The sequence below is a fragment of the Spea bombifrons genome, chromosome 6 (genome assembly GCF_027358695.1).
Source record: "Spea bombifrons isolate aSpeBom1 chromosome 6, aSpeBom1.2.pri, whole genome shotgun sequence".
NCBI classification, from domain to species: domain Eukaryota; kingdom Metazoa; phylum Chordata; class Amphibia; order Anura; family Pelobatidae; genus Spea; species Spea bombifrons.
In genome coordinates, this window is record NC_071092.1 from 47851586 (window position 1) to 47877910 (window position 26325).

General features: G+C 44.4%; 2 protein-coding genes across 2 annotated transcripts; one reads left to right on the plus strand and one right to left on the minus strand.

Moving 5' to 3' along the window:
• Positions 1–1414: 1414 nt before the first annotated feature.
• Positions 1415–12235, minus strand: ANKRD13C (ankyrin repeat domain 13C). The gene is made up of 13 exons (XM_053468790.1): positions 11818–12235; positions 8824–8865; positions 8325–8429; positions 7254–7339; positions 6424–6469; positions 6268–6334; positions 5842–5986; positions 5492–5623; positions 4777–4938; positions 4347–4426; positions 2771–2869; positions 2180–2280; positions 1415–2090 (listed from the first exon to the last, which is right to left on the minus strand). Exons 1-13 carry the CDS (start codon positions 12080–12082, stop codon positions 1960–1962), a joined length of 1461 nt encoding a protein of 486 aa, XP_053324765.1. The 5' UTR covers positions 12083–12235; the 3' UTR covers positions 1415–1959.
• A 1345-nt stretch (positions 12236–13580) lies between these two features.
• Positions 13581–25743, plus strand: CTH (cystathionine gamma-lyase). The gene is made up of 12 exons (XM_053468794.1): positions 13581–13790; positions 15327–15408; positions 15908–16003; positions 16311–16420; positions 17236–17367; positions 17724–17781; positions 18410–18487; positions 22289–22441; positions 23021–23142; positions 23834–23886; positions 24843–24981; positions 25710–25743. The coding sequence occupies exons 1-12, from the start codon at positions 13614–13616 to the stop codon at positions 25734–25736; spliced, it is 1227 nt and encodes a 408-aa protein (XP_053324769.1). The 5' UTR covers positions 13581–13613; the 3' UTR covers positions 25737–25743.
• The last annotated feature ends 582 nt before the right edge of the window (positions 25744–26325 follow it).

The window sequence follows — 26325 nt, forward strand, 5'->3', positions numbered from 1 at the left end:
GGAACTGGGAGTGATGGGAGCGACAAAGGGCCATTGGAACACAGGAGTGATGGGAGTGATAAAGGGCCATTGGAACCCAGGAGTGATGGGAGTGATAAAGGGCCATTGGAACCCAGGAATGATGGGAGAGGATAAAGGGCCTCTGTAGCCTATGAAGAGATCCCAATAAAAGTGTACTTTTCTTTAAAAAAAAAAAAAAAACAAGGACATTTCTAAATGAACCCAAACTTTTAAACAGTAGGGTATTGATTACCTTGGTTTGCTGGGCATATGAGTGGTTGGTTCCAGATTTTATCATTTTTTTTTAATCAGCCCTCTGCACAGTCGTAGTCAGTCGCCAGCGCTCTCTTATCACAGACAAACTAGACTTTAATCTCCTTTTCAGAGAAAAACTAGAGCATTTATGTTGCAAAACCCAAGGCAGATCCTTTGAAAGGAACATTAAAACATGAAGCTCTAAATAAGTCATTTAGAAGACATGTTACAAAAATCAGACACAGGCAATCATTTAAAAGGTTTTTTTGTTTATTTAAACCAGTTCTGGCTGTGGTTCCAGTAGGAATCTGTATTATTTACTCATTTACTAGTTACAAAAAAAAAGACCAAATGTTACAAGTTCCAGTAGAAAGACGTATACAATGGTGATGATTTGAAACAATTAAAGTTCTTCAATGCGTGGAAAGAAGGATTTATTCCCTTCGAGAGAGAAAAAAAAAAAAGCAGTGGAAGCCCCGACAGAACAGCGCAGCCCGTATCAAATTACCTACAGTGCGTCGTTTAATTACCGTATATATAAAAAAAGAAAAAAAAATATATATATATTTTTTTAAAGCGTAGCAGGGAGGGACATGCTGGAAAGTCACAAAAAAAAAACAAAAAAAAAAAAAAAACAACCTCAAACTGCAAGTGCTCGCAGCAGATTCCCGACCTGACCCGGGGCGACCGACGGGCAGATACGGGAAACAGTACATGGATTACGGTAAATAAAAAAAAAGGGGCGCACGTCGAGAACGTACAGATTGTGACCGTTTCTCTCCCTTTATACATATAAATAAAGAAAATTATATTTTGAGAAAAATTAATAAGACTTGCATCTGATAACTAAAAGCATTTTCGTAATAGTTTTATACACCAGTCTACCAGCAGACTATGGAGATTAATATCGGGTAAAAAAAAAAAAAATAATAATTAAAAAGAAAATAAAATAAAACCTTTGTTTTGCGCCGCAAAAACTTAAATACTGTGCCGAATTATCTGCGTGGAATAATGGTAACGTAACTCACTATACGAAATGGGTTACTTTGAAATATGACTGGAATCTTCGTAATTAAAAACAAAAAATCATAAGTGTACAAAAGCAAATCATTTACCAAAGAAAACCATTTACTTAAAGAAAATAAAAAAACTGAAACAAAAACCAGAAACAAAAAACGGTTTGCCACAGAGAGAACACGTCGCAACACAGCGGTCTCGGCATCCAAGTGCAGAGCCGGCGATAACCAAATGGAACAACATTCAGCGCAAAAGAACAAAAAGGGGTCATAAATTCCGGCAAACGAGAATTTACACAGAATGTTACGAGATACATAATTTTCTGAGGGAAAACACAAAAATCAAGCCATAGGAATTCATTAAAAAGTACTCCTTGAAACGAGTGCGAATGTGTGGATAGGAAGTCCCCCTCGGCGTTGTTCACCGGGGGCTTGTGAGGGTTTAGCTGTGAGTCCTGCACTCCCTGCAGGTACGTGAGGGATGACTGGTACTCGGCTGAGATTCCCGGCAGGATCCGGCGTGGCGTTACCACCTTGGATGCCGAATCCGAAACATGCTGCGGCAGAGAAGCTCTCTCTTCCGGAACCCAGAGGAACACTTCTGTACTGAATTGCAAGACCTCAGGCCACCGCGGGAGGCGACCCTTATACGACGTCCAACGTTAGCCCATCGGAGAGTTCGGGCCGGTTATAGGTCCGGAAAGCGGCTGGGGTCCTCCTTGTAGTCATCCGGTATCGTAAAAATGGACTCGTCAAATTCCCCATAGCGGAACTCTTGAAATGTCACCGTGGCTGTGATCGTTGGGAATACAGGGATATCTGAGAAAGAAACGGCAAAAGCGAATGAAGATCTGCAGATCAGAACCCGTAATCCGGCCCTCGGAGCAACGCTGCGGGCGAAGGCTTACCCAGCTTTACAGGGAACCCCGGGGGGAGCTTCATCTGTACAAATTCTCGGAGTTTATTAAAGTGCTTGAAAGGTGCGATTACTTCTAAAACATTCAACAGTCTGCAATACGGAGGGAAATAAATTGTTTTATCACAGGCATAATCATTACAATTATCTAAAATATATATATTATTTTTGGTTGTTTTGTTTTTTTTTTTTGATCGGGCTGGTGAACTCCAGACAAATTGTTTCTGGTTAAATATAAGGTCCATGTCAAAGGAATAACCCGAACAATTAAAAGGAATTTTTACTGACCAAATGTAGGATGTCAGAATGTTTAAAAGCTGCTTACCCAGAAACCACTTAATTTTGGATGTGGAGGGAAAAAAAATGATAAAGTCAGAAATAAGACATAGGAGCAGCAATCCGTAATTTCTGTCTGGGGTTTATTACGTCCTAACTGACGATTCATAAATACGTCGTACCATACAGCAGCGCGCAGAACACAAGACAAAAAACTAAAAGACTCAAATATACATTTGTTTCACGTGTCCAAATAACAAAAAATAAATAAATAAATAAATAAATAAATTATATATACAGAACTCACGATTCGATTCCTAGCGGGAAATCCTGGCTCATAGCGATCGTTGCTTTAAAAGTTTTCTTGTTCTCCTTACAAACGAGTTCTCTTCCGAGATGAGGAGCCCTGAGTAGAGAAGGAATCATAATGACCAGAACTCTCTATTGCCCAGCACACACTCCCTATTACCCAGCACACACTCCCTACTACCCAGCACACACACACTCTACTACCCAGCACACACACTCCCTATTACCCACCCAGCACACACACTCTCTATTACCCACCCAGCACACACACTCCCTATTACCCAGCACACACTCTCTATTACCCAGCACACACACTCCCTATTACCCAGCACACACACTCCCTATTACCCAGCACACACACTCCCTATTACCCAGCACACACACTCCCTATTACCCAGCACACACACTCCCTATTACCCAGCACACACACTCCCTATTACCCAGCACACACACCCCCTATTACCCAGCACACACTCCCTATTACCCAGCACACACACTCCCTATTACCCAGCACACACACTCTCTATTACCCAGCACACACACTCCCTATTACCCACCCAGCACACACACTCTCTATTACCCAGCACACACACTCCCTATTACCCAGCACACACACTCCCTATTACCCACCCAGCACACACACACTCCCTATTACCCAGCACACACACACTCCCTATTACCCAGCACACACACACTCCCTATTACCCAGCACACACACACTCCCTATTACCCAGCACACACACACTCCCTATTACCCAGCACACACACACTCCCTACTACCCAGCACACACACTCCCTATTACCCAGCACACACACTCCCTATTACCCAGCACACACACACACTCCCTATTACCCAGCACACACACACACTCCCTATTACCCAGCACACACACACACTCCCTATTACCCAGCACACACACACTCCCTACTACCCAGCACACACACACTCCCTACTACCCAGCACACACACACTCCCTATTACCCAGCACACACACTCCCTATTACCCAGCACACACACACACTCCCTATTACCCAGCACACACACACACTCCCTATTACCCAGCACACACACACACTCCCTATTACCCAGCACACACACACACTCCCTATTACCCAGCACACACACACACTCCCTATTACCCAGCACACACACACACTCCCTATTACCCAGCACACACACACACTCCCTATTACCCAGCACACACACACACTCCCTATTACCCAGCACACACACACACTCCCTATTACCCAGCACACACACACACTCCCTATTACCCAGCACACACACACACTCCCTATTACCCAGCACACACACACACTCCCTATTACCCAGCACACACACAGACTCCCTATTACCCAGCACACACACACACTCCCTATTACCCAGCACACACACACACTCCCTATTACCCAGCACACACACACACTCCCTATTACCCAACGCATTTTCACCAGCCCCAAATCTGACTCCCTTTTCTCCAGCAGTTTAAAGCATCCCCCATTTCCTCTTTATTATTAGCGGGGTGGGGTAAATATGGCTACGTAGGGCGCAGGTGTTCGCGGTACATACGTACTTCCCGTTTTCGGCGTCCGTGTATTCTTCCCAGGTGATGGTGTTCGGAGGAGGCGGCGTGAGCGATTGTCTCCGCACAGGCTGGGTTATAGAAAAGACAAACGGGAGGGTAGATTAGGTTCGGATCTCATGTTCTGGTTGACCCGCTGCTTGCTGGACGTGTCTGCCGGTATGTGCCAAAGGTGGCTTTACGTATTCCCGGTATAGGTGTGTGTGTAATATATATATTTTATTATTTTAGAATATTTTATTTTTTATTTAAGTGATTTTCTATCTTCCAGGGAACAAAAATCCCTCGAAACTTAATAAGTAAATTACATTCCGAACACTAATAAAAATCCCCTCCCCCCAGTCTCGCTCTTTTCCTGCCATTATCGTAACGGAAGACAGACTGAGCATGCGCGAGGGCGTCAGCGAGCCGCTTTACACACCTCAAAGTTCTGCTCCATTAAGTTCCCCCCTTTGCTCAGGCTTTCCATGATGGCTTTATTCCGGAGTATGTCTTCCTCCGTCAGATGTTCTCTCCTTTTCCGCGATTCCAGAATAAGCCCGTTCACCATATAGAAGTCGGCCAGGAAGTTTCCCACTCGCTCCTTAAAAACAAAACACGCTGGTGAGACGCAGTCCGCTGTACAGAACCCGAGCCAATGTACGGCGGGTGCAGACGCTCCTCTGCATCTGCCTTTATCTTACAAAACATATATAAAAAAAAATAATAAAAAAAAAAGATGTTTTTAAAGCTAATGGATTTAGTATTTCAAGTATTTTCAGCTTATTCTGCGTCACACGTTTTTTTTTTATAAAGAGCAATCGTAATGCAAAGTGCTAAGGACGGTGCAATCACCAAAGCAACCAATGGAGTCGTTCCTGCTGACTGCCGCGTTTCTCTAGAATTGCTCTGGATATGTAACCCCGAAGGTGCTCTTTATCCACGGCAGAGATATTTAGCACGGAGCTCGTTACAACTGACATTATATGCGATTTCTAATCATTTGCACTCGTGTAACAGACTACGTGGCTCTCAACATCCAAAATGTCAGCTCTTCTGCCAATAGTCATCTGTTCTCCAAGCAAAACCTCCACTCTCCCGAGATTCGCTCAGCAGTCACGCTCATCATACCAAGATGGCGAAGGAGGGTTGCATACCGTCTTATCCTCCCTGAAAAGCCACCCCGTCTGGGCCCGGGTGAAAGTGATGGATTTCGTGGACAACGTGGCTGAATATATATCGCTGCTCATTAAAATGTCCACCTCCTCTTCAGTCTCCATCTCAGATTCCTAAAGAATAAAAAAAATATATATTTCCAAAAATCCTTAACATCGATTAGTTCTGCTCTCCAATAGAAACATCACATCCCAAACCGGCAGATTTTATAAGGACGAGGAGGTAAAAAGAGTCACTTTCGCGTCTGGAAAGTAACAGATCTATCAGAGTCTAGCCGCTGTCTCTTAGACGTCTATAAGATATTAAGGTTTGCGGGTCGCAGCCCCCGTACCTCGTGATGTATTCGCTGGTAAACTTTCTGCTCGTTGTCTAAAACCACAAAGGATTCAGAAGGGGGGGCCTCTCCGTTGAAGATGAAGCTCAGGTCTCCGCGTTGGCACTTCATGTCGGTAAAGTCTATGAGGGTTGTGTCCAGTCTGCGGCAACACAAGAGCACGACGCAGCGGCCAATTAAAAAATAAATAAAATAATAAAAATAAAATACATATACACATACACACACACACACTCACACACTCACTGGACAGTTTCAGTGTATTGCGTTTGCTTCGATATTAAACAGTTTACCGCCGTTACATTTCTCATAGCAAACGAACGCGAGACCCGAGTCCAGAACGACGAGTCACACAATCAAGCTTCAGGAAAACTCCCATAACCCCCCAAACCCACCGTAAGTACGGAGAAGCGGGGCACACACCTGATATTAATACCTTGTTTATATATCTTGCAAGCATCAGAAGGCAGAATTCGGGAGAGTAAAGGCACTGCGGGGGGGGGGGCGAGAGAGGAGAATGATCGTTAGTCGCGGCAAAGATCCTAACGCAGGCGCTAATCGGATAATCGCGATACTCACCCCAACTCTGAAAGTCCCAGTGAAGCTCCAAGTAAAAATCTCCCAGCTATATAAAAAATAAAAAACACCAAGAATTAGAGCAATTCCTAAAAACATGCATTTTGGGTTAGTAAGGGTTCGCGCATGCTGATAATACACGGCAATAAATACATACAAGGATTTAAGGTGCTGTTCCACCTACACATTTTTCTCCCAAACTTTCCTAAATACTTTGTTATTCCTCCATCCATGCTAAATAAACATATTCTTGTTAAAACTATGTCCAAAAAACGTTTCAGCCGGGCCGCGTAACTTGTTCCCTCTGCACTGCCATTTTTTTTTTTTTTCAATCGCAGAAGGGGTGTTTGCTTGAACGTCTATTAGTTTATAAAAGAGACTGATTGGTTGTGGGAAGTCAGGTTGCTGTGACGTAATACATGGAGAGGAGGAGCTTTTGAAAGAATGACAGGACTCTATTGCTAAGCAGCTCTAGCATCTCAAAACTTTTAATGCAGTTTTTAGAGGATAGGGGGCATTTAGAAGAAAAATATAGTATTAAAGTATTGCGATAATGGCAGATATGTTGTGTTTACATCTCTTTACATGAAGCACTACTTATCCGGTGATAGAAGCCATCTGTCAGAAGCCATAAAGTGAGCCAAGGATTAAGAATTTTTTTTTTTATTGCGGAAAATTATAAAATCATTGTTGCAACATAGTAATTTTTTTTTTTTTTTACATTTCCTCCACCCCAATAAACACAAAGCAGAGGACAGAAAAAAAGGCAACAGGACCGGGGAGTTCTGGAAAGCAGCTGGTGAGCGTTCGGGGCATTAATGGACATTTTTTACCTCTTTGAGGGCATTTAGCAGGCGAGGTCTCTTTTCTTCCACGTTCTCCCTGGACTGTTGCTTCAGTTTTCGGAGCAGCGCTGTAACTAAAAGCACCAACAGCTGTCAGAGGAGCTCAGAAAGCTACGGGTAAGCATTGCGTTTTCAGACACATTGTTAAAACGCGTTATTAGTTCATTGCCACAAGTCGGGCAGCTTTTAACAAACGTATTTTGGAGGGACTCGAGGGAATAATCCTAAAGGCTCTTTGCGGACTCGATCATGTTTGGCAGGAACACAACCCCTTGGCGAGGCTGCACTCTGTGTCTGCCAGGGAGACATTCAATGACCGCGTGGCTTCAGGTGACCCTAAAGTTCAGCCAGGACACAGACAAGATGTAGCAACCTGGACTAACCACCCAGCCTGTAACTGGTCCGCTTCATGTGTACACGAGAGCCGCCCCACTGTATATATTAAAGCCGCCGTCACTTTAAAGCTGTCGGGTTAGCAGTTAAAAAAAAAACAAAAAAAATAAAAAAACTTAACAGTAAGTTAACACTCACATTTGGGGCTTATCCTCTAAGGCTAGGGTTTCTAGTTTTATCTCCGTGACCCCAAAATGAATTTTGAAGGGCTGACCCCAGTGAACTTCTCCTGCAGGATGGACTGAGCCAGCCCCGTATCATGTATAGTTGAATCAGTGAGACTTACAAAAATAAATCTCCCTGCATTAACGTATACATTATATGGGACCCGCAAAGCACTTCCAGCAAAGAAAAGCCAGCTCTACCCGCAGCCCTTAATGAAAACGGTCAAATCCCAGATAAAACACTCGAGCCTCTAGAGCCTCGTTTCCAGCCGCGCGGGGTCTCTGTAAAGCTATTATCACAAACATGTCAGGGCGAGACAGAGATTTAAACCATGTGATGAGGCAGCGAGACGGCGGCTCCCGCGTACGGCACCACAGGGAGCGGAATATAAACGTCAAGAAAGAAAACCTGATTAATACGCAACAGGCCGGGACCGAGAATATCCAGAAAGCGGCCGACGCGCTTTAAGGGCCCTTTATAAAAGCGAGTAAAGACCCTCACTCATCTGTCTGTCTCCGTAGCTGATGGCTTCAGCCAGGGGGCTCCAGCCCTGAGTGTTCTTCACCTTCACGGGAGCGTTGTGCGCCAGCAGAAGATGAGCACATTCTGCAAAAACACACATTCAGAAATTAAACAATCAAATAAATTATATTCAGCAATGGGTGCTGGGGGGGGGGGGGGTGTTAAATATATCTGTATACATTTAATAGCTAAAAGCGGATAAACTTCCGGAAATCAGTCCAACTATCCAAGACGCAGGACAAGTCATGACAGAAAATGGTTTATCTGTGAAACAATAACAGTTAAACAATTTAAAAGGGTCTTTTTTTATTTATTTAATTTTTTTTTTTTACTTAAAATGGCTAAAGCAAACTTTTTTACAAAAAGTGAAGTCATTTTACGAGTCTCTGACAGCTCAGATCAGTGCCGGATGTCAGGATTTAACCCTCGATATCACTACCCTTTAACAGCGGATGGATATTTAGGGCGCGGTTCTTACCTTTGTTACCCAACATCACAGCGAGATGTAACGGAGTATTACCTGAAAGACAGAAAATAGACAAACATGGTCAGAGTTTGTGCGTTTTCAACAAAACAAAGAAATTCACTCGTTTTAGAGCCTTTATAGTTTAGAGTTTCTAGCATCGGAGCTAAACAGGTCTCCTGCGGGGGGCTCTCATAGGAGCCCGACGGGTCTGCCGGAGATCACCCTGAGTCCATGTGCAGAGATCCCGAGGGTCTGCATGATGGGGACACGAAGGCCACTGGGTCTAAAAGTAGTAAAAAGGGCGATTCAGGGGCAATAATTCCGATACGGCATCCGCTTGGTGGATTTCCATGAAACTACTCAGTCTCAACGCATCTCTAGAATACAATCGACTAATAACGAACCTTCAACCGAACCATAAAGAACTCAGCCGGCGGGGGTCCACAAAATAATTCAGACGTTAACTCCTGTCCCGATCCGTCGCGAGATCAAAGCAGTCGTTAATTAACGCCTCTTTCCGTACGGAGAGCAGAAAACTCCACGATCAGAGGAAGCGAAGGAACGCATGAAGAGGTTCGCCGCGTTATCGCGGGTGACAGATCTGGGGCGGTCGCCCGCCAAGTCCCGCTGATAAAACATTAAACGGGACCCTGAATAAATATTTTAGGTAAAACAAGAAGCCAAAAAGGAGAAAAAGGCGGCTTTAAGACTTCCGGAACACTGAAAGTGACATTTAATTATTCGCCTTAACGGGGGTGAGAAAGATCTTAATTAAAATAATAAAAGAAAAAGTAATCCATTAAAATGTAACGCGTCTATAAATTAAAGTTTTTTTTTCCTGGGGCTTTAGCGACGACGCCAAGAGCTCCTGGGGGCCAGTCTGGTGTTTAAAGCACGTGTCATAGGAATCAAGGAGAGACGACCGTCATCCTGACAGCCAGGTATCGACCCTTAATCTGACAGAGATGTCATCACAGCGCATTACAACATTGAGACTAGTATGATGTCACAGCGGGAAGGCAACACCGAACATGGCGAGAGTATGATGCCCCCGCGGAGATCCCGCCGACGGCCCCGACAGCCAGAGCAAGCGGGGCCCTTGAGGCTCCACCAAAAAATAAAAATAAAAGTAAGGTTGGCGAGCGAAGGACGTGCAGCCAACAGAACAGCCAGAACCCCTTCAACACGAAAAGCCGAGGGAGGGGGATTTTTTTTCTGTTGATTCAGTCATTTTTAGCCACCTGTTCGTGTTTGTTGCGCGGTTGGACTAATCCGGCCGCCAACCGACACGCAGAACGCCTTCCGTGGGAGACTCCGGCTTCATGTTGAGATTCCTCGAGGGTTTCAAAGCAGCCAACTTAGCCGAAGCGACACAATCCGTTACTCACAATATGCCCAGACCTTAAAAATAGCCTTCGATCAACCCTGTGCGAGCGTCTCGCTAACTCCCATCACCCCGAGAATAAAAGTCATAAGAAACGCGTCACTAGAAGAGCGGGGAACTCCTGGCCTAATGCCCCTTTCACATAAATCACTCGGACAGGTCGGGTAACAGCCGGAATGCGGTGTAAATAAGACACCGGGTGGAATGACGAGCTAGAAAGGTAATTTTTAACCCATTGCCAAGAACAAACAAGCCAACGAACGTCAGCGGGAACAGGGAGAGTGCGTGGGCAGAGATCGCGGCTCAACGAATGGTAAGCTGCAGTGCCCTGCCTGGTCCAACATGCAACGAGTCCCCACTGAATGGCAGCAAGCAGCAGCCAATCAGTGGCAGGGAAGCCCTCCTATTGATTTGTGCATGGGAGGTCTCCTTAGAGCAGCCGGACCCCCGTCACCCGCCCATGCGATGTTTGTCCAGACAGCGCTGAACGGACCAGGTGTCAGTCGGTGTATTTGGCTGAACGCGTCTCCTGCGGGGGTAACAGCTGAGGATGGAGAATGGGGCACGTGCATTTGGGGGCATTCTGCAGAATCCCCCATGTATTTGTAAGGGGGGGGCATAAAGTCAATTTAAAGAGCCCTCTTGGCTATCATACGAAGGGCATGTGATTGCTGGAGTGTCCCTTTAACATTCAATTATAATCTATATGATCTATATACTGTCCTTCACGTAACCATCATCGGCTTGCAGACAAAAAACTACAATCCTGTTCACAGAATTTATCAGTGAGGAGCCTCCCAGCAGGGGTGGTCTTGTCCATCACACACCGATTGAAGACCCTGTTCCATTTTTTTTTTGGGGGGGGGCTCATACATTGAACACCCCTGGGGGTTATTGCTTAACACAAGCAATCCAGGAAAGGTCCACCAGCACCGTAATTGAGCACACTGAACACCATGCGTAGAGCGCAAGCACACGTGGTTCTGCCAGAATGACCGCCGCCGGCCGGGGAGATGGAGGGGAACCTTCTTACAAATATTTCGAGATGAATCGCGGTTTTGAGGAACCCAATAAATATAAACCGCGTAAAATATCAGAGAATAAAGTCATTTATAAGGAAGCAACCAATACGTGAGTCACTAACGAGGGGAGGATTCAGCGCCCGCTTTATCTGTGAGCTAGAGAGGAGCGGCTGCCTCCCAATATACCGAGTATGAGGAAAACTCCCATAACTCCCAGCCAGCAATCCAAGTGACAAAAGTGACCGTCCCTGTTGAACATATTAAATAACCCAAAATGGTTACAATGAGGCTTTTGATGGCTGTGTTCACCCCCTCTCCAGCTCTATACCCTTTCAATCCCAGCACCTCCCAGTCACCCCTTTTTCCAGCCCCTCCAAGCCCCCATCCCCCTCCATATAATGCCTTCAGACACCATCTTTGGCTCCCCCCCCCCGCTGTCACCTGCTTCTCTCTCCCCACCACACCTTTCCCCGACCCTCTTATTCGCCCCCCCCATCACCTGTCGCTTAACCCCCCCCTCCTTGCTCTCTGCACCCCTCTTAACCCCAATACCATTTACCTCACCCGCCCCCGTCATTCCCCGTCTCCCCCCCGCCTCACCGTGGTTGTCCTTCTGTCCGATGCTGTGTGTCCGGAGCAGGGCTGACAGGCGGCGGATGTCCCCGTTAAAGACGCTCTCGTGCAGCGGGAAGTCGCTGGCCTGGTAGTTGTGGTTGAGGTTCCGGCTCAGCCTGTGGCTACCTTTGCTCTTGCCGAGCCGGGTGATGGTACCGCCGGCCGTGGCCTCCTCGTCGGGCTCCAGCAGGTCCTCCTCCTTGCTGGGCTTGTGGCCCCTGCGCAGGGAGCGGAGCTTTTCCCCGGTCATGGCCGCTGGGCACTCACCGGGGCCGGGGCATGCAGAGAGCGCAGAATGGAGGGGTTCCGAGGTTCCCCTCAGCACAGCAGAAAACCGAGCCCTGCCATCTTAACGCGAGAGTATCGCGAGAACTGCGTCGAAGGAAGAGCGCACGCGCGTAGCAAGGTGACTGCTGCGGAACACCGAACGCATGCGCGATTAAAACCAGACCATAGAGGTAGTAGCGCGCATGCGTGTGGTAAGTGCAGAGGGAGGCGGAGTGCGCATGCATAGTGAGATGAAGCCTGCGGAAGGCAGAGCGCATGCGTGATGTTTCCCGGTTACTTTGGGGTGTAGAGGGCGTCCTGACAGGATTTGATTACAATTTACAGTAACGGCATCGGCCATGTATCCAGAAACTTAATTTCCAGAGCATGTAAAGTGCTGCCCCCTGCAGTGTGTGTGAGGCATAACCGGGTAACTGATTACCTTTTTATACCTGGCTGAGAGTCATGGGAGATGTAGTCTCAACAGCTGGAATATTACCTAACCCTAGCTGCAAATACATGCCTGAAGTAAACTACCTCGTGTCTGCAGCCTGCAAACGGTTTCATGCAGGTGGGGACTCTGTGCCTGTGAAGGAGCAGCTGCCAGAGTAAAGCTGAGGAAAGCAGCTGGAATGCCTGGTCTCTAGAACGCTCAAATCCAGAAATATAATAGAAATGTTTGGTGCATTTTGTGGCATTTCCTGACCGATTAGGCGGATTACAGCAGGCGGAGCCATGTAAAGAAGAAACAACGCTACAGACATGGCGGGTGCAATTACACTTAATCCTGGTTAGAGGATGGATGCTTGTAATGATGAGCAGCGGGCGAATGACGCAACAATAAAAACATATTAAATGTGATTGGGTGGGGCAGGGCAGGGTCCGGCGTGGAAGCCATATGACCCACCGCAGGGCCATCATATAAATGCCACAGCTGCTGCATCACCTCTTGAAAGCTGCAATGACAATCTCCCTAGGGGCAGCAAACTGCCAAGGGTCTGTGGAGGTGTGGGGGTTAATGCCCCCAGTGACACTAAGGGCAATAGTTACAAGGGTTCGGGAGTAAAGTGCTACATTTAACGCAATCGCCATAGCAACCAATGTTGTTTCTGCGAGTGGATGGTTCAGTTTTAGCCACGATAAGCTTCAGAAGGCTCAGCATGATGGGAGTCATATTCCACAGCAACAGAGTTAAAGGTCAGGCGGTCGGGGGCAACAATCCCATGCCCAGGGGCACATGAACCCAGGCTTTTCCTCCCTATTGTCTGCTGCCGCGCGCTTGGACACCCCCCCCCTCAAGCTACAACCAACCCCCGTTCACTACTGTCTGCCAGTCCAGCCTCTCCTTACCAGACCCCGCCTCCTTGTCCTCCCTCTCCCAGCCGATTTGTTGTGCAGTGACAACGCCTACAGCTCCATCCAATAGCGGAGCTCCGTTGCCGGGGAGGCGGTGACCAGGGGGAGGAAGCCACCTCCAGCACCTCCGTTCATTCTTACAGCGGTGACATCGCAGCATGGAGACCCCGGCCGGCACCCAGCGTCCCTCCGAGGGCTATTTGGAGGCTTTCAGGCACTTTGCCACCCAGGCCATCCACACGGGGCAGGAGCCTGAGCAGTGGACCTCCATGGCAGTGGTGCCCCCCATCTCACTGTCTACCACCTTCAAGCAGCATGGACCCGGGGAGCACGCAGTAAGCACGGGAGACCACCAAGGATGGGGAGAGGGGGGGGGGTTGTACTGGGGCCAGACTGGGACCAGACTGGGATTCTGTAGTCCGACTATCCTCCCCTGCGAGATCTGTTGGTTGGGGATGATGTGGATTGTAGTCATGCAGTAGGTAAAACCCGCAGATCCTGTCGTGGCTGCTGCAGAACCTCTTCCAAGGGAAGATCAGCCTTGAGCTCCAAAAAGCCAACCCAGTCCTGCCCATCAAAGATGTTCTGCAGCAGCTCAGTCTGCTTCAGGGTATGTAGGGGGTGAATAAGAACAATGTAGGGGGATGGGGGGGGGGACTAGCAGCTTCCACCCCTCTCTGTACTGCCCTGCGGGGGCTCATTCACATAGGTGCGTATGATGCAATGTTACACGAGCACCTTCCTCAATAGAAATGCTTAGTCACAGCTGGGTGGCCCTTCCCTGTCCAATGGGTGTCAGCCTCCCCCCCCATACATCATTATTAAAGGGCTTTGGGATTTAAATGCCCAGATCCTGTGAATGTAACCCATTATATGGCATAGAAATTCAAATGTGAGCCACTGGAATAAATAAAAGCCAACAGAGGAATCACAAAAGTAGTGAAACCCCCCCATTGAGGACACAGAAGTCCCTTCTTCAGATAGTTTAGCTCTACCTTGCATTTAATATCCTCTCAGTCGTCAATAATTTTTTATGCCGCTTTACCTTGACCCCTGTCTAAAACCCAGGTCACATGATCACGGCGAACACCTGGCGCCGTAACACGGGCACATATCTGTAATAAACCAGGTTGTCGCAGGGCTTGGGTACCCGGAGGGGGAGGTTGAGACATCGTATGGCTGTCCTCTGTCAACGTGTCCAAAACTCCAAATCAAACATTAACCAGCTGGAGCTTCTTGACGCTCCTTCCAGGTTTAATCTTTATCTCGGTGGAAATTAAAAATTAAAAATTGGCGATAAATAACTTTTCAAAAAGTTGCTGAATGTTTAACCTCTGAGATTCCAGCTTTCATTGCTTTCCAGCAAATCCTATCATGCTTGGGCAACGTCCAATCGCAGTGCGCAAAAGAAATGCTTTAACTACTTCTCAGCACTGAAAGGGTTAAAGCCGCAAAGCCTCTTTGCGCATTTACGGAGAGTCACGGCGGAAACACACGTGTCCTTCATTGTAAAATACATTTTTATAAAAATTAAGATACGAAATAGTAGAAACACAGAACCCGCCGGCAGATCGGCCCCCATCCGGCCCCCGTCTAGTCGCCCGTTTCTCCTGCTGTAAAGACTCAAACCTTAATCAGTCGTTGGTCTCGTCTTCAGGAGCCATATGCTGATCCCGCGCATGTTTAAATCCCCTAACTGTATTACCCTCTACCACTTCTGCTGGGAGTCTGTTCCACTTATCTACCACCATCTCAGTAAAGTAAATCTTGCTTCCAAAAATTACTTTTTTTTAATCTAATACGAGAAATTTAAAAAAAATGGCCTGAAATCTAAAATATTTTATGTAATGAAATGTTTTTTCTCCTGCCAGGGGTTTGAATACAGCCGCAGCGGAAATCCAACCCGAAACTGTCTGGAGAAAGCGGTTGCCGCCCTGGACGGTGCCAAATACTGTAAGCTTTCTACGCCCCTCCCCCCCCAGCGGGGAATTTATTATTAATCATTATTATTTTTTTATTATTGTGCTTTTAAACCACATTAAAAATGTCAAGACGACTCGATTAACATCTAAGAAACACAGAACCGGTCGTTGTCTCGTCTTAGATTCAGGAGCCGTATGTCTATCCCATGCATGTTTAATACCCTCACTGTATTACCCTCTACCACCTCTGCTGGGAGGCTGTTCCACTTATCCACCCCCCTCTCAGTAAAGTAATTTAGGAAGCCGTATTTTTGCTGTAGAAATGCTCCTGGCCGCGGGGTCACAAACCGTGTTCTAAAAACATTTTGTTTTCTATTCTTATCTCAAGCACTCTAAGAAATTGGGGCATTTAAAGCCAGAAACATTAAAAATAATAATTTTTAGAGTGAAACATAATTTATTTATTTTTTGCGCGTTGGAATGCCGCTGCGTGATGTCATTTTCTGATCGCTTTTTTTTTCTCTCCGTAGGTTTGGCGTACGCCTCGGGATTGGCCGCCACGCTGAATATCGCGCATCTCCTAAAAGCCGGGGACCAGATCATTTGTACGAGCGACGTCTACGGAGGTAACGATCAGCGGGGCGAATAATCGCAATTACAGGAGTTATTTAACCGAGCAAAAGTTATTATTATTTATATAGCGCCATCATATACCGCAGTGCAGTACAATAGGAAGCAAAATAATATACAATATCTAACATCCTGCACTTTGTGTAAATTCCCTTCATTTGTCATCCTGGGAAGTTTTTCATTTTGAATAATGGAAAGATTTGATTAAGGTTCGAGTCGTTACAGCAGGAGAAACGGGCGACTAGACGGGGGCCGGATGGGGCCGATCTGCCAGCAAAGTCTATCTTTCCTTTTTTCCTGCAGGTACAAACAGATATTTCCGGAGAGTTGCAGCCGAAATGGGTTTGAAGGTGACGTTTGTCGATTGCTCGGATCTAAAATGTCTTGAAGCTGCAATTACTCCCGAAACCAAGGTAACCTGCGGGAACTGGTGCCTTTCTGATTATACCATTTGGGTTAAAAAAAATACACTACTGTGCAATAGTTTGGGGTCACTTAAATATGTCCTTGTTTGTGAAAAAAAGCACATTTTGCCCATTAAAATAACATGGAACGGATCGGAAATCCAGCGCAGACGGGGTTAATGCTGTAAATGACTATTGTAGCTGGAAACGGCTGATTTTTAATGGAATCTCTTCATAGGTGTACAGTGGCCCTTTATCACTCCCATCACTCCTGGGTTCCAATGGCCCTTTATCACTCCCATCACTCCTGTGTTCCAATGGCCCTTTATCACTCCCATCACTCCTGGGTTCCAATGGCCCTTTATCACTCCCATCACTCCTGGGTTCCAATGGCCCTTTATCACTCCCATCACTCCTGTGTTCCAATGGCACGTTTTGTTCGCTGATCCATTTTTAAGTTTAAAAGGCTAGCTGATGGTTAGAAACCCTTTTATAATTATGTAACAGCCGGAAATTTCCTTGGTTTCCATGAAAACAGCTGAGTGACCCCAAACTTTTGAACAACAATGTGTGTTGTCAAACAGTCATTTTATAGATTTTTTTCCTTTTTTAGCGTTCTATTTCGTGTTATCTCCTCAGCCTGGCACAAACGTTTTATTATTATTATTATTATTATTATTATTATTATTATTATTACTAGTAGTTGTGGTATTTGTTTCATGCATTGTACAGCGCTACGGAATATGATGGCGCTATATAAGACAATAACTATTGATAGCGTTCAGAGATCTTGTTTCTGATCTTTGTTCTTTTTTCCCCTCCAGCTTCTTTGGATCGAGACCCCGACGAACCCGACGTTAACCGTCATCGATATCCAGGGCTGCGCGGAAATCGCTCACAGGCGGAAGGACATCATTCTGGCCGTCGATAACACTTTCATGTCCGCGTACTTCCAGGTAACGAACAATCGCAAAAATGTCACCAGCCATCCGTAAGAATTTACCCCGATTTGGGTTAACTTTCCTAAAAATGATCCAAAACGTCAATATTTAAATTTAATTTATTTTTAAATCCCGAAGGGGGGGGCAGCATGGTTGGGGCAAAAACCCGTCGCTTAGTAACCGTATTCCGCTCCTGTGTAGATCTCGGAAGAAGCTGTTTTTGTTACATTGTAGCATTTTGGAATTTATTTATTTTTTTCGCTGATTGGTCCGTTCCATTGGTTGCCACGACGATAAGGTCACTTTGCGCTGTAATTGCTGTTGCCGATGGGTATTATTATTTTTTTTCATTTTTATTCATTCTTTTGTAGCGCCCCTTGGCCCTGGGGGCCGACATCTGTATGTACTCCGCAACCAAATATATGAACGGTAAGGGAATGCATGCCTGCGATTAACCCTTGCTTGCCTGCAATTAACCTTTGAATGCTCGCAATTAACCCTTGCATGCCCGCAATTAACCCTTGCATGCCCATCGACACTCGGGGGAGGAGGGAGAAAAAATCCGAAATGTGATTAAAGAGTAAGTTGCACCTTAGTAACAAAAAAACGATAACGCCATGGAGTATGGTGGTGCCATAGATATAGAAATAATAGTATTACAGATTTATATTTTCAGCAATAATTTGTGTGTCTTGTTGCCCCAGGGTGAGTTCTGAGAGTTAATATTTTTGAACCCAGGTCTGTTGGGAGCTCAAGAGTCGCTAACGCTAACAAAATTCCTTAAAATCCCCCTGTAGGTGATTTTGAAGGAGCCGGCAGATACAGGGTTAAATATAATAAATCACAAGCTCCTGACATGCGCGGCTCATACTTCATTTTAAATATGGTTTTTGGGGTTTTTTTTAAAAAAAATGTTTTTATTTATGGAGCCGACGGCTTAAAGACAGAAAAAGTGAATTTTTAGAAAACGAGTTTCTTACTGAATTAGAAACAAAAGATTCCCCAAACAATCTGTATATTTAATGTGTGATAAATTATTATTATTATTGATCCGCAGGTCACAGCGACGTCGTCATGGGTTTGGTTTCTGTAAATTGTGACAAACTCTACGAGAGACTGAAATTCCTTCAAAACGGTGAGCGAGAAAAACTACAAAAAATACAACAATAATATAATAATAATAAAATAATAATACAGATAATTCCACTTTAAATGAGACAGAAGATACAGTAATTTCAATATTATTATTATTATAACCCCCAGCGCTGTATACAGTAATATAACCCCCAGCGCTGTATACAGTAATATAACCCCCAGCGCTGTATACAGTAATATAACATCCCCCAGCGCTGTATACAGTAATATAACCCCCCAGCGCTGTATAGAGTAATATAACCCCCAGCGCTGTATACAGTAATATAACCCCCAGCGCTGTATACAGTAATATAACCCCCAGCACTGTATACAGTAATATAACCCCCCAGCGCTGTATACAGTAATATAACCCCCAGCGCTGTATACAGTAATATAACCCCCAGCGCTGTATACAGTAATATAACCCCCAGCGCTGTATACAGTAATATAACCCCCCACGCTGTATACAGTAATATAACCCCCAGCGCTGTATACAGTAATATAACCCCCAGCACTGTATACAGTAATATAACCCCCAGCGCTGTATACAGTAATATAACCCCCCAGCGCTGTATACAGTAATATAACCCCCCGCACTGTATACAGTAATATAACCCCCCGCGCTGTATACAGTAATATAACCCCCGGCGCTGTATACAGTAATATAACCCCCAGCGCTGTATACAGTAATATAACCCCCAGCGCTGTATACAGTAATATAACCCCCAGCGCTGTATAGAGTAATATAACCCCCAGCGCTGTATACAGTAATATAACCCCCCAGTGCTGTATACAGTAATATAACCCCCCAGTGCTGTATACAGTAATATAACCCCCCAGTGCTGTATACAGTAATATAACCCCCAGCACTGTATACAGTAATATAACCCCCCAGCGCTGTATACAGTAATATAACCCCCAGCGCTGTATACAGTAATATAACCCCCAGCACTGTATACAGTAATATAACCCCCCAGCGCTGTATACAGTAATATAAGTCCCCGCGCTGTATACAGTAATATAACCCCCAGCGCTGTATACGGTAATATAACCCCCAGCACTGTATACAGTAATATAACCCCCAGCGCTGTATACAGTAATATAACCCCCCAGCACTGTATACAGTAATATTACCCCCCCAGCGCTGTATACAGTAATATAACCCCCAGTGCTGTATACAGTAATAACCCCCAGCGCTGTATACGGTAATATAACCCCCAGCACTGTATACAGTAATAACCCCCAGCGCTGTATACAGTAATATAACCCCCAGCGCTGTATACAGTAATAACCCCCAGCGCTGTATACAGTAATATAACCCCCCCAGCGCTGCATACAGTAATATAACCCCCAGCACTGTATACAGTAATATAACCCCCCAGCGCTGTATACAGTAATATACCCCCCCAGCGCTGTATACAGTAATATACCCCCCCCAGCGCTGTATACAGTAATATAACCCCCAGTGCTGTATACAGTAATATAACCCCCCAGCGCTGTATACAGTAATATAACCCCCCCAGCGCTGTATACAGTAATATAACCCCCCAGCGCTGTATACAGTAATATAACCCCCAGCACTGTATACAGTAATATAACCCCCAGCACTGTATACAGTAATATAACCCCCAGCGCTGTATACAGTAATATAACCCCCAGCGCTGTATACAGTAATATAACCCCCAGCGCTGTATACAGTAATATAACCCCCAGCGCTGTATACAGTAATATAACACCCCAGCGCTGTATACAGTAATATAACCCCAGCGCTGTATACAGTAATATAACCCCAGCGCTGTATACAGTAATATAACCCCCAGCGCTGTATACAGTAATATAACCCCCCAGCACTGTATACAGTAATATTACCCCCCCAGCGCTGTATACAGTAATATAACCCCCAGCGCTGTATACGGTAATATAACCCCCAGCACTGTATACAGTAATAACCCCCAGCGCTGTATACAGTAATATAACCCCCAGCGCTGTATACAGTAATAACCCCCAGCGCTGTATACAGTAATATAACCCCCCAGCGCTGCATACAGTAATATAACCCCCAGCACTGTATACAGTAATATAACCCCCCAGCGCTGTATACAGTAATATAACCCCCAGCGCTGTATACAGTAATAACCCCCAGCACTGTATACAGTAATATAACCCCCAGCGCTGTATACAGTAATAACCCCCAGCGCTGTATACAGTAATATAACCCCCCAGCGCTGTATACAGTAATATAACCCCCCAGCGCTGTATACAGTAATATAACCCCCAGCGCTGTATACAGTAATAACCCCCAGCACTGTATACAGTAATATAACCCCCAGTGCTGTATACAGTAATATACCCCCCAGCGCTGTATACAGTAATATACCCCCCCAGCGCTGTATACAGTAATATAACCCCCAGCACTGTATACAGTAATATAACCCCCAGCGCTGTATACAGTAATATAACCCCCAGCGCTGTATACAGTAATATAACCCCCAGTGCTGTATACAGTAATATAACCCCCAGCGCTGTATACAGTAATATAACCCCAGCGCTGTATACAGTAATATAACCCCAGCGCTGTATACAGTAATATAACCCCCAGCGCTGTATACAGTAATATAACCCCCCAGCACTGTATACAGTAATATTACCCCCCCAGCGCTGTATACAGTAATATAACCCCCAGCGCTGTATACGGTAATATAACCCCCAGCACTGTATACAGTAATAACCCCCAGCGCTGTATACAGTAATATAACCCCCAGCGCTGTATACAGTAATAACCCCCAGCGCTGTATACAGTAATATAACCCCCCAGCGCTGCATACAGTAATATAACCCCCAGCACTGTATACAGTAATATAACCCCCCAGCGCTGTATACAGTAATATAACCCCCAGCGCTGTATACAGTAATAACCCCCAGCACTGTATACAGTAATATAACCCCCAGTGCTGTATACAGTAATATACCCCCCAGCGCTGTATACAGTAATATACCCCCCCAGCGCTGTATACAGTAATATAACCCCCAGTGCTGTATACAGTAATATAACCCCCCAGCGCTGTATACAGTAATATAACCCCCCCAGCGCTGTATACAGTAATATATCCCCCCCAGCGCTGTATACAGTAATATAACCCACCAGCGCTGTATACAGTAATATAACCCCCAGCACTGTATACAGTAATATAACCCCCAGCACTGTATACAGTAATATAACCCCCAGCGCTGTATACAGTAATATAACCCCCAGTGCTGTATACAGTAATATAACCCCCAGCGCTGTATACAGTAATATAACCCCCCAGCGCTGTATACAGTAATATAACCCCAGCGCTGTATACAGTAATATAACCCCCAGCGCTGTATACAGTAATATAACCCCCCAGCACTGTATACAGTAATATAACCCCCAGCGCTGTATACAGTAATATACCCCCCAGCGCTGTATACAGTAATATAACCCCCAGCGCTGTATACAGTAATAACCCCCCCAGCGCTGTATACAGTAATATAACCCCCAGCGCTGTATACAGTAATATAACCCCCAGTGGCGCATGTGATATTTTGAGTGACTTTCCCAGCTCGCAACACTGAGCTGATGCTTTATGGCCAGGGCCAGCCTAAGACATAATGCTGCCTGGGGCGAAGTTTCAAATGACCCCCCCCCCCCACTGCCGACGCCACTTCTCATTATCTACCCTATCCCCCCTTTGTACATCACTTACCTTAATTCCAGCAGTCCTGCAGCGAGTCTCCCTGCTTATTCCCGCGCTTATTCTGACGGGGTCGTTTCTTGCAGCCCTCGGTGCGATTCCGTCCCCTTTCGATTGTTATCTCTGCAACCGAGGCCTGAAGACTCTGCACCTGCGCATGGAGCAGCATTTTAAGAACGCGCTGGCCGCGGCGCGGTTTCTGGAAGCGGATCCTCGCGTGGATAAAGTGATATTTCCGGGTACGTTTCATGGAATAACAGGCCGAGTCCGACGTTTTTATTAAAGGGGATCTCTTAAATTTGTAAAGCGCTGTGTAAATGTTGGCGCTCTATAAATAAATAATAATACTATTCCCGTTTATTGTTTTATATAGCACTACCATATTCCGCAGCGCATTTTCGTGATTATTCCTCCCCAATTAGTTATTTTCCCCCTATCAGCTGCCGATTGGTTCAGGCAGTCTTTGGATGGGTTGTGAGTGGAGGGAAATTATTTAAATTATGGTAGTTTTGCAAACTTTTGCCAATTATCTTTACTGTAAATAAAATAAATAAAAATTAAATAGAATTGAACTAAAAGCTGTTTCTTCTTAAATGTTCGGTGCGTATAAAAAGAAAGCAACGTTTAAGAAGATTTTCAGTTTCTACGGCAACAGCCAATCAGTGCCTGTGCTTGAGTCACGTGATAATTAAGCGTTCCCGAGGAAAATGGTCAATTAAATATTTCCGGGGAGGGTTTGGGCAAATTAATAATATAATCCATTTATATTAATTTATGAAATAAGTTAGATTTTTCACGCCCCCCTCCCCCATCTCCAGGTTTGCCGTCCCATCCGCAGTACGAGCTGACGAGGCGCCAGTGCACCGGGGTGCCGGGGATGATTACCTTTTACATTAAGGGGAACCTAGAACACGCCAAGACCTTCCTCAAGAACTTAAAGGTAAACTCCTTTTTTCCTCCCCATTTTGTATTCGCTTTTGGATTAACCATCGAATGACCGAGACTCCTCACTTGTTGATTTAATTTGCACCCCAGGTTATTTTCTTTCTCTCTCTCTCTCTCTCTCTCTCTCTTTCTCTTTCTCTTTCTTTCTCCTTTTCTCTCTCTTTGTCTTTCTCTTTCTCTCTCTCTCTCAAAAATAGAGAGAATGTATTTAAATATATATATTTGTTAAAGCTTTACAATTTGAAGATGCAGTTTACAAAAACAAATCCCAAAAGTTAATGAAGAATAGCTGACTGTATTTTTTAAATTGAAATATAACGTATTTTCAATAACTACATTAAACAAATATACCGTATATTATTTATTATTATTATTATGATTATATCCTATTTTATCCTATTTATTATTATGTTATTATTATAACGTGTTTTATTATTATTATTGTTATAATGTATTTTATTATTTTTTATTATGTTATTATTATAACGCGTTTTATTATTATTATTATTATTATTATCTCCTATGTTATTATTATTATTATGATAACGTGTTTTATTATTATTATTGTTATAATGTATTTTATTATTATTTATTACGTATTTTATTATTATTATGATATGTTTTATAATGTATTTTATTATTATTATGATAACGTGTTTTATTCTCGCGATGTGTTTTATTGTCAGGTTTTCGCGTTGGCAGAAAGCTTAGGCGGGTACGAGAGTCTGGCCGAGCATCCGTAAGTGCTTCGTCTCACTTAGAGCAAAAAAACCCCAAATATTTAGCTGTAATTTATCGAAAATACCGCGGGGAATGAAAAAAGTTTAATTCATTTTTACCTTGAAATCGTACATTTATTTTTTAACCTTTTTAGTGGGATTTATGTGTTTTTTCCCCCATTATATTTAAATGCGTTCCTGTTCAAACTTTAGAAAAACAGAACACTTAACGTGTCGCTGCGATACTTACACTAATCTTACCCAAAAATGAGGCTTTTTACCCAGAAACGGGAGGCTGAGGCTAACGAGTTCTTGAAATGTTTTTGCAGCAGGCGGCGTAATCTCTAGTGCGTGACTCACGGCCGCTCATTTATCTGCGTAAGCGGTAATTTTGCCACTTCAGTGAAGCGCGGCTCTGGGGTTGTACCCCCCTCCTGCTGCTGTCGTCATCACAGCGGAGATGGGATTACAGGCGCTAATTTAAAGGGGCCGCACGGTCATCGCATGCATTAAAGCGCATTGGATGGCTGGACTGTCCCTTTAAATGAAATGCCAAGCTGAGAAATATTTAAGATTAAAGGGACGGCGTAATGCTGGGGAGGGGGAGGGGCAATGCATATGGGGGGCTCCCTTTAAAAATACATATCTCTCGGCTGTCATATACTTTTGATTGGCCGGACTGTCCCTTTTAAACGAGATTTGCCCCGTGCCGGGAGCAGGAGGCAGGGAACGTTACGCCTTCGTGTCTTTGGTTGAAGTTGCTACCTTTTATTGGGCAGACAGAGAAAAAGATGTCAAGTTACATAACCTTTTGATTCCATCTGAAGAAGAGACCGCTGAGGCCCCAAACGCTTATGTAACTTGACGTTGTTTTCAACGTCGGCTCTATAAAAGGTATCAGCTTAGACTAAAGACACCGTTGTCTCCTGGGCTAACGCAGCCGTGTGCTGACTTTCTGTGCATTTCTGATACCCAGGGCAATCATGACGCACGCCTCGGTGCCAGAGGAGGATAGAGCTGCTCTGAACATCAGCGACTGTCTCATCCGCCTCTCTGTCGGCCTGGAGGACGTCGAGGACATCGTGGAAGACCTGGACCAAGCTCTGAAAGCCGCAGTAAGTCGATGGGACGCGTCACTCGCATGGCCTCGCCTTTAAGTCATTTAAACGCAGGCCTTCTCAGTCTCCGATTCACACAAAACAACTGCTTTCGGCAGCAGTTTAAATAGCAGCTCTACGTCAGGAGGTTTTTGAGTATCCTCTAGATATCCTAGAATTTTCCTTTTTGATAAAACTTTATATGTTCTATATCTCTATAGTGTGTCCCCAATATAATGTAACATTTTTATATTTATAAAATAATTGTCATAAATATTGATGTGTGGGATTTACTGGTGTATAGAAATATATGTTTAATATATATGTGGAATTTACTAATATATATAGAAATATATATTGAATATAAGTGGGCAGTTACTGATGTATAGAAATATATAATATGATGCGGGATTTACTACGGTATAGAAGTATATATTTAATAAATATATATATATATATAATGTGGAATTTACTAATGTATAGAAATATGAATTAAATAAATATTTCTATACATTAGTAAATCCCACATATAAATTCAATAAATATGTGGGATTTACTGTGTATATAAATATATATTTAATATATAAGCCGGATTTACTAATGTATAGAAATATTTATTTAAAATAATGTGGGATTTACTGTGTATATAAATATATAATTTAATATAATGTGGGATTTACTAATGTATATAAATATATAATTCAATATACGTGGGATTTACTAATGTATACATTTTATTTTTTCAGCATCCGGATCTATCAAATCACAAATAAAACCAAAGCAATTGATTGAGCTGCAGAATTTTTTTTTATTCTGAACATTCTTTCCCGGAATAAAAATTTTTTTCTCTTAAGGGAATCGTTTTCCCTGCTGCTGCATCTTTAAAGCCGGTATTCAGGGGCCGATGAGTCTGGAGCATCGGAGGTCTCAGAATCCCACCCCGGGGTGCACAGCGCGCTTGTGGGGGGACAATGTGATTTACTGTAATTTTTTTTTTTTTAACACAAAGTTTTTCACATTTCTAGCAGAATTTTTGTTTTTGCTACTTTGGGGACAACAGCCAATGAGATCTGTGCCACGTTTCTTTTTTTTAAGCAAGAGAAAGACCTTTTCTTTTGAATTAGACCCTGGGAAACAGAAGAAAAATTGCAAACCGCTGCAGAGGCCGTTGGCCCTCCAATCACAATTATAAAATCTGGAAAAAAAGTAGAATTTTGATACCCTATTTTTTTTTACATTTCAAAATAAATCTTTGCGTCATTTAGCATGGTATCCAATGCTGTCGCACTTTCCGTAGAAGCTGAGCGCTCACTGAAATCAACGGGAATAATGGCAGCCAATCGCCTTGCTCGGATATCTACC